At 42.2% G+C, this 8907-nt stretch overlaps 1 protein-coding gene across 1 annotated transcript in view; it reads left to right on the top strand.

The window, feature by feature from the left end:
• The first annotated feature begins 4306 nt into the window (after window positions 1-4306).
• mfng (MFNG O-fucosylpeptide 3-beta-N-acetylglucosaminyltransferase) overlaps window positions 4307-8907 on the top strand; it is a 12665-nt gene continuing 8064 nt past the window's right edge. The window contains exon 1 of the mRNA XM_080721211.1: window positions 4307-5087. Within this exon, the coding sequence (XP_080577337.1) occupies window positions 4677-5087 (411 nt within the window). The 5' untranslated portion in view covers window positions 4307-4676. The remainder of the gene's footprint in view (window positions 5088-8907) is intronic.

Genomic DNA, 8907 nt, shown 5'->3' with positions numbered 1-8907 from the left:
AGCTGAATTCAAAGTATGTTTATAAAGCATTGTAGACATGGGATGCATATAGCAAGTGTTACTGATAAGGTGTAACTGGCATTGCCACCCTCTATTTTGTTCTGACATCTGTGAACAGCTCTCCCCTGTGCACTCATCAGAGTGATCCGAGCACTCCCTTTAGCCTGTATAACCCTTGTGGCGTCCATGCAGGTTACCCTCCACCGCAGCAGAAGCCAGGGGCAGAATTAGTGGGTGGGAAGCTGGTGAGGCATCATGTCCTTGTCACTGCACCAGCTTCCCTTGTTGGTTGGTCACAGGGGCGTCATTCGGGGCATCAGGGGATGGCAATTGCCACCCCTATAGCAGGGGCCTTCAACGTTCTCAGGCCAAGGACCCCTTAGTTGAGAGAGAGATGAAGCAGGGACCCCCACAATCTGTTCATAGATATAGTTTCATTGTTTGACAGCACGATCAACAGTGTATTTTGGATTCATGTTAATGTGTGTTTTCAGATATTTAACCACTTGAACGGTCAATACTTAATAAACTTGACCTTTCACTGTACTTAGTCTGCTCTTTTCCCCCTCCAAAGCTCTTTGCTGCGAGGCGTTGTGAGCTTGTAGATCTGCTATTTTTGGCTAAAGTTCTCAGAATATGGACACTAGGGTTCAAGTGGTTAATATAAGAAAGGGGAAAAAACAAGTTCCTATCACACAAAGATTTGTAGGACCCCCTGTAGTAACTCTGAGGACCCCCTAGGGGTCCCGGACCCCCTGTTGAAGACCCCTGACATGACAGTATTACTCAAGTGTACTTTCTATGTTGCAAAAATGACACCTATTCCTACAAAATAACAGTAGTAGAGACTAAAAAACTATGTTATTGGTCTGTTATAAAAACATAAGTCACGGGTCCAAAGACATTTTAGAAATCAATTCACTTTTATATCTCTCATATACAGCTCCAATCCCAGCAATTGGGTCCCGTCCAATTTCCTGCCTGCCTATGAGGCACACAGACAAAGCCCTGAAAGGGGGTCTGGTCCCTCGACTCGCCCGGCCCTTTGTTCAAAGTGGGGTTGCGATGTACTTGCTGTACTTAAAAGGCCCCTTTTCAGCTAGGCCGTAAGGCGATCCTGGGCCTTTCCTAGCCAGGGTGTGCCCCGGGCGTCTCTGGTTTACCTGGGGGACTGTGCAGGGCGGATTGTGCCGGGGAGGGGTTGAAAGGGGGTAAAGGAGAAAGGAGAAGGCAGGTGGTCAGTGGGACACAGAGAGAGCGAGAGAGAGAGAGAGAGAGAGAGAGAGAGAGAGAGAGAGAGAGAGAGAGAGAGAGGAGGGATGAAGGGATGAAGGGATGGAGTGAGGGATGGAAGTATGTAAGGTGAGAACGCTGAGAAAGGACAAATAAACAAAGGTGGTGAAGAGGGTCTGAGGTGAATTAATTGTATCAAGCTCTTTCTTTCTGGTAACTTTCTTTCAGTCTCCGGAGACTGGAGGATAGAGAACATTAGACAGAAAATACAGTATGGAAGCACTGGTATGCTGGTATGCTTGGAAATATTCCGTTTGTCTACACACACCATTTGGTTCTCAAACTTTTTCATCTAAAGGACCCAAAAATATATGTATTTTGCTGCGGATTTGAAAAGATTTTGTGCTAGGTAGGGACCCCCATAAGAGAAGATTTGTCCAAATGTTTTGCTCACATCAGACGCGTTGTGAGCTTATAGCTTGACTTTTTGAATACACCAAAGATTGAATAGAGCTTAAAGAGCTTAAAAAGCTTAAAAACACTTTTTGGGGACGCCCTTGAACCCCCCCAACAACCCCCATGGTGGCATACACAGCCAAATGTAGTGTTAATTTAACAAAGTTAAATGAACAGTTAAAGGATCATGAAACCCAAAATCACTTTTTCTATAAATATATGATATCAATGTGTGACTTGTGATATGGTGCAATGATATGATGCAATTTGCCTTTAGGTCTGTGGATTCAGAGCTTTCTGCTGTTTCTGTAGCTATTTCTGTGTACTTCCAGTTTCCGGGTAAGACACTGGCGTATGCCCTGGCCACACACACGTCTCACACACAAGCGTGCGTGTGTGAGACTGAGGGAGTTGAGGATGTTTTTAATGAGTGAAATGAGTGTTTGTGCCTGCATGCTTACAAGGATATAAACAGTAACATCCTCAGTGTAACTGCATCCAGAGAATGTACATTGAACCAATTGGTCAGTTGGGGGTTACTTGGGACACTCTCAGACAGATAATTATGAGTCTGTTCTGATTCACAACTGGTTCAATGTAGACTACATAACCGACAACTGAGAGTCAAGTTATATTAACACTGAAGATTTTACAGTATGGGATAGGCCCTTCCTTAATTAAAATACTGTTTATTGTTTGTTGTATTAAACTACTCTGAAATGATTGCAATGACCTGACACCCTCTGTCAACATAGGCCACCAGAACCAGACTCTTGTGAACAGAGGCGGATGGAAGAAGTAGGCCTATACTCACATGTCACATGAGTACCAATGCAGCAGCAATGTAAAACATGTATTAGTAGAGAAGTGTACTTACCCAACACATCGCATCAAAAGAGTTATGGGACAGATTTGTCCATGTGGCAGCCGTTTAACCAAGACAGGACTCCCTGTTTTGCGTGTTGTTGCATGTTGAAGAGGATGTGATGTTTTATGATTCTCTGCCAATCTGTATGCAACTTAAACAGATGGCAGCAGCCACTTCGCACCACCCGGCACTGCCAGTTACTCACCTGATGCGGTTGGGATGCATTGTAACTTGTACCGTAGATCTTGTAAGGAGCTATTTTCTCATGTGGTTAAAAAGTGAAAGAACATGGGTCATTGCCATTTTGGCTTGTGGTGGACATTTTTGTCAATAAAAAAATTCCCACAGACATAGGCTGCCAGGTTAGGCCTAATGGACAATATATTAGGGAGCAAAGGCAAACACATGATTGATTGATTGATTGGTTTATTGAAGAATTTATTTTGCATAGGAAAAGGTACAGTTTTCATGACAGGTCAACTAAAAGGATAAGCTCAGGAAAGCAAATGGCTTATTTACATTGAGATCCTTTGTTTTAAACTCATATAACATTGAATGACAGACAGATAGAACACAGTAGGCTACTATGCAGAAAAGAAAGTCGTAAAAAACATGAACAGCAATAAAGAGCTAGCCCCAAATTACCAACAGGTCTGTAACTCTGAGAGTGTTTAAATGCAACCAAATGGACCTGCAATGGTTCCATTTGAACACACAGTAGCCTACTAGTTGGACTCCTAATATGCCATAGTGCCTTCAGTGTCATAGCGTATACATATTCTTAACAAAACCTGGAGATTCGACATTCCGTATTATGTGTATTATGATAAAAAATAAGAACATTATAATAGTGTGTAAAAAATAAATTTAAAAATTTGCCACGGACATATTTGTCCATGTACAGACATGTTGATGACCCCTGATGTGACTAATAATTTGTAATAAATAGGCTTTTATTTTATTTTTGTATTATTATTTTATTATTATACTGTAGGCCTATACGACATCATTAGATTATTAATCAGTGTGTATAAGCAGCATGTTACTACTGTTGTAACTGCTGAAGGTATCAGAGCTTGTTTTAAGTTTCACCAGATACATCTGAAAAAAAAAGTTTAGGCTACTAATATTTTATTTTTGTGAAATATTATTGGATAATTTAAACATTTAATCACATGAAAACTATGAGAGAAGTAGAAGTATTTGTTTTAGCTGTTAGTCTACTTCAGTCTACTGAAATTTGACCCCAAACTACACTGCTTTTTGGAAGACAAAGCCAAAAATGTTGTAAACCACTGGATTAATGTGCTTATCTAGCTTATTTATCTGAACACTTTGAAAATAAACTAAATATTTGAATTTCCCTGACATAATTAAGTGCATAACATAATAGGCTATACTCAAGTAAAGTGCCTCAATTTGTTTCTTAGTGACTAAGTAAATGCAATGTTTTCCAGCTGCTTGTAAGCACTGACAATAACGCAACTATGTAAAATCCTTCTGTCCCCTTTCGACAAATGAAACGCATCTGAAAAGCTGTTGCACCAAACGCTCTGTTAACAGTAACACTTTGGCTTTAATAGCAGGTTAAGTGTCGTTTGGGGGAAGGAAGAAGGCGGGGTGATTGTTGAGGTTTTGGTTTGCTGCGTTTGCTGCCTCTGCAGTCAGAGCTTGAGTGAACCAGTGAGACCCATTCCGCTCCGCTGAAACTCATGTCAATGTGCAACCCAATGTGACAGGTGGGGCCCGTCCATTGGAGCCAACGCGAGATAGGACTGTACGGCAAAACTGTCAGCATTTTTTCTTTTTGTGGAATGAAGATGAGAGACACATTCCCAGATGACATATGCAAACAATGACAACTGACTGACAGCGAACTGGTCACTGCCACTTGACCTAGACGTTTAGCCATCTGAGCTTGAGGCGGATGGAATGCGTAAAGACTCGCCTACGATGGCACTGTAAGAGGGAGTGATGGTGGTAGGTTATTGCAGGACCGTTGCAAAATCAAATCAAAACCAATTAGTAAGTTGCTCTATGTTTATAAGGAGTATGACTGGATGTCTGGATCAAGTTTTCATTCACAGCAGTCTGCGTTGTTTGATCGAACCGAATGTGAATGAAAAAAGGTTCTATAGCGGTTTTTACCATGCGCAAAAGAAGAATACTTCAGACGCTCCCCGTTTTCATTCTAGCATTTTTCTTTATTCTTTATGTTGATTTTCAATTGCGCGCCCACGGCGTAGATAAAATCGACGCACTTCACAAGCCTTGGCCCAATTTGGTTCAACTCTCCATCCAAGAGGCTTATGGCGCAGCGGAGGAGACGCAAAGTCCGTCCGACTTTACGCAACCCGTTGGGGACAAGGAAATATTCACGAAAAACAAGACTTCTGAAAAAGTACACCATACAACTCCATCAGCGTTGAGGTTGACGGACATCTTCATTGCGGTGAAAACAACTGGGAGATTTCACGGGATGCGCCTGGCACTTCTCCTGGACACTTGGATCTCAAGAACCAAGGCGCATGTGAGTGTTTTACTGGCTGTAGTAGACTAATTAAAGTAAAGTCCCCCCCGGCCCCGGGGCATGCATGCCTTTGCTCCCTAATTTGTGTCATTCATATCGAAAACGGTTCCAACTCGTGCATTTAAACCCGTTATGTTGTCTGTCTCATATACTGGTTTACACACAATTAATTGTAGGCCTAGTGGTTCTCACACTTTTCATTTTCAAGGGCCCCCCTTAACCCTGACAGTAGGGCCTACTCAAATGGAACCAAATGGACCCTAACGGGTACAGACATGTATAGGGTCCATTTAGAACCCCCTCAAGGAAACCCCACACTTTGAGAACCACTCTGTATTGGATAATAATGGCATTGAGAAACATGTCTCTTTTATGGGGTTGCCACTTGTCAACAATAGACTAGACAACTGTCAAGTCATCTGATTTTAAATCTGATTTCAAATTCACCTGAAGCAAAACATTTTAATTTATCCTCCTTTTAGAGGTATTTCATTGGGGTGGCAATAGTAGGTTTAATGTTTCTATGTGGAGCTCCTCAGAAATATAGGCTTTTTAATTTCTATATTGTTTGGCTCTCTGTTGTAGAAGGCCAAATACTATTCTTACACACCATATCTTTAACAAATCTAGAGGAAGGCAGGATGTTCACATAAGAATGCCCTCTACTTTTCTCTATAGCCTAATACCTCCCTCCATTTGTCACACTCTTTCTCTCCCTCTCCCTGAGAGCTGCTACTCTGCAGAGCCTTGCAAACTCCTGTCTTATCTATGAGTGGCTTGTCAAAACTAATTCCCTACATGCTACTAACAAGGTAGCACCTTCCAAAGTAAATCCACATCTATATTTGACGTGACATGGCTTCACGTGTGAAAGTTGATTAGTATAGGCCCATACCGTATACAAATGTGGATACAAAGAATTATTGAGTTCACCTGCAGGGATGCTTTACTCTAGCCTGGCGTTGCGTTGCTCATACTAATTCCTCACTGCGTATCGGATATTAGTCTGGACTTGCGGGCAGAGTTTTCATTTCCAAGGGGTGGGTTAAAAAAATGGCTCTGGACATGATTGGTTAGACCAGACCAATGCTGGACCCTGATTGGTTCCCCCAAATTTTGGGGGAGAGGAAATGAATTCACAATTGAGCGGGGCCAGACCCATATTCGCCAAGGGCACGTTTTTTTGCCCAGGCGGATTGGTCTGGTTCCAGGCTAGCTTTATTCTTGTGTATTCAACGTGACCTGAATGAAATGGTTTTAGACCCCCCGAGGAGGAGGGGGCTGGGGGCGCCCATCAAAAAAATCAAAAAATATATAAAATCACACATTTTAAAATACGTTATAATAAAAACACTATTCAAGTATATTCAATGTAAGGATTTGTATTCTCAAAAAGCACAGTATGCAGCATTACAAACGAGGCGAACATCACGCCCGAATAGGCTAGTGACATATTTCAATTTGCGATTAGGTCTACAACACTAGCTAAATTAGTTCAAAGTAAACACGTGTCACTTAAAATACTACATATAAGTCTCACAACAACAGACGGCGGGGCTGGCGCTTGAAAATATATAACTTCATTGTAGTTCAGACCATCAGTTAAGTCTCTCTCAAACTCGAGGAGACACAGACCATTTAGTGTACTTCTGCGTGCACATTTGATTCTTTGAACAATCGAAAACAGACGTTCAAAATCAACAGAGCGTGTTGTCATGGGCAGTGTAATTAGTGCTTTTAAGAAGTAATGGACACTGGCGAAATCGCCATCTGAGCACACGTCCAAAATTAGTGTGACACAAAAGTAGTGTGTCACATTTAGCTCCCTTGTTTTCTTTGATATCAAGGTGAGTCCAAAATGAAGCAAGCTCATGTTCTTTAACTGTAACACCAAAAACACTGCCAGAGACAGTAAGTGGCAGGTACAGCCAAGTGATGGCCCAAACCCCCCTGTCACCCCATGAAAACAATAGCAAAAAATTACATCTCTATGAGCGAGTTGAGTAATCGCCGCCTGAATGGACAATGAACTGGCTGAGCGACATTCTTTTGAAAGCTGGTCTGTTATTCAAGGCCATCTCCACATTATACTGTCCAGTCAGGTCTTTATACAATTCTTTTTTTGACTGAGATTTCAGTCAATTTTCTATTTTCTAATTTAGGCTAGATCAGATCTCAGGAGGTAGGCGGCGGCCTACACCGCTTACCTCACTTCGACAAGGCCACAAACTATAGTCTGTTAACCATCTGTTAGCTCAGTGTTTCTCAGACTTTTACATTTCAAGATCTCCCCTTAACTCTGACAGAGTTACAGACTTGTAAGGGTCAATTTAGACCCCCATAAAAGGAACCTAGAGAATCTCTGAAAGCCACTGTGTTAGCTAAACCAAACTGTCAACAGTTTTTGTGAACAAACAGGCATGCATGCTGATTGCTGCTGGTCGATGTGGGCCTTTAGCAGTCAGTTGTAAATGTTGTACCCTTTTATGGTGTGAAGAGTGCAGTTTATAGGCTTGTTTTATAGCTTTGGAAATGTGATTTTCCTTTTTCCCCCACACTTATCGCCCCCCGGAGCCCCAGACGTCTTGGATAACTGCTGAAATGACAGGAGTTATTAGCACCTCTCCAGGTCATAAATGACCTTTGTGTTTTGTATCACATCCTGTGTATACAGTCATACTGGGTTGAAGCGAAAGAAGAGTTGATTTCCTCTTTTTTTAAAGACGTGAAACCACCAGGCAATTTCTTTTTCCATTACTGATTGCTTAATTTTTTTTCTAAGAAAAAGAAGGGGAACAAAGTGTGTAGGCTCTTGGGTATCATTAGAGGAGGGAACGTTTGCTCGGTCTACACTGCATTACATTAAATACTTTGCTTTTTAGCAAGATTATTCTGACACGCACGCACGCACACACGCACGCACGCACGCACGCACGCACGCACGCACGCACACACACACACACACACACACACACACACACACACACAGACACAGGATGCTGTGTGTAGACAGGCTGCTGGGGCCCAGGAGGAAGTTGCAGCCGTGGAGCAACAATACTGAAACGGAAACTGATCAGAGAACAGGAAGTTTCAGAGCAGATTGTAGCACAGTCTGAACCTTTACGCCTGCTACCATTGTGATCATAATCACTACTGTTTCACTAATACTGGGTTTACAACAACCACTTCATACTTTATTGATCTCCATCTCCAACAGGTTCAACCCCCCCCAAACAGTTATTACACTGACCCGGTGCGCATTCTGCAGAATGAAAAGAAAGAAAAAGAGGAAAGACGTAGGACAAGACAAAGAAGACTAGACTAGGGCTGCAAGAACTCAGTCACACTGTCAGTCAGTCACAAGGAGGCTAAACACACACACACACACACACACACACACACACACACACACACACACACACACACACACACACACACACACACACACACACACGCACGCACGCACACACACACACACACACACACACACAACCAATGAGGAACATCTACCCTCTTCAGAGGGAGATAAGTGGACCTTTACTGAAGCTGGTAGAGATTTTAGTGTCCGCTCCAAGCACACTGACCTCAAGTAACATAGCTCTGGTAAATGAACTTGGCATTGAAATTGGTATTATTTATTGCAGTGATACTAAAACTCAGGCCCGCGGGCCACTTCCGGCCTGTGGCACAATTTTGACTGGCCGACCAATCACTGAACTAATCAATCAAAAAAAAAAAAAAAGTGGTTTTGTTACGGGATTGTTTTTGTTTCATGTTTGTAAAAAATGTGTTTGATGTTCTCTGTAAAAAAAAAAAAAAA

This window comes from Nannobrachium achirus (assembly GCF_963921795.1).
Source record: "Nannobrachium achirus genome assembly, chromosome: 3".
NCBI lineage: Eukaryota > Metazoa > Chordata > Actinopteri > Myctophiformes > Myctophidae > Nannobrachium > Nannobrachium achirus.
This window is presented reverse-complemented; position numbering and strand designations above follow the sequence as displayed.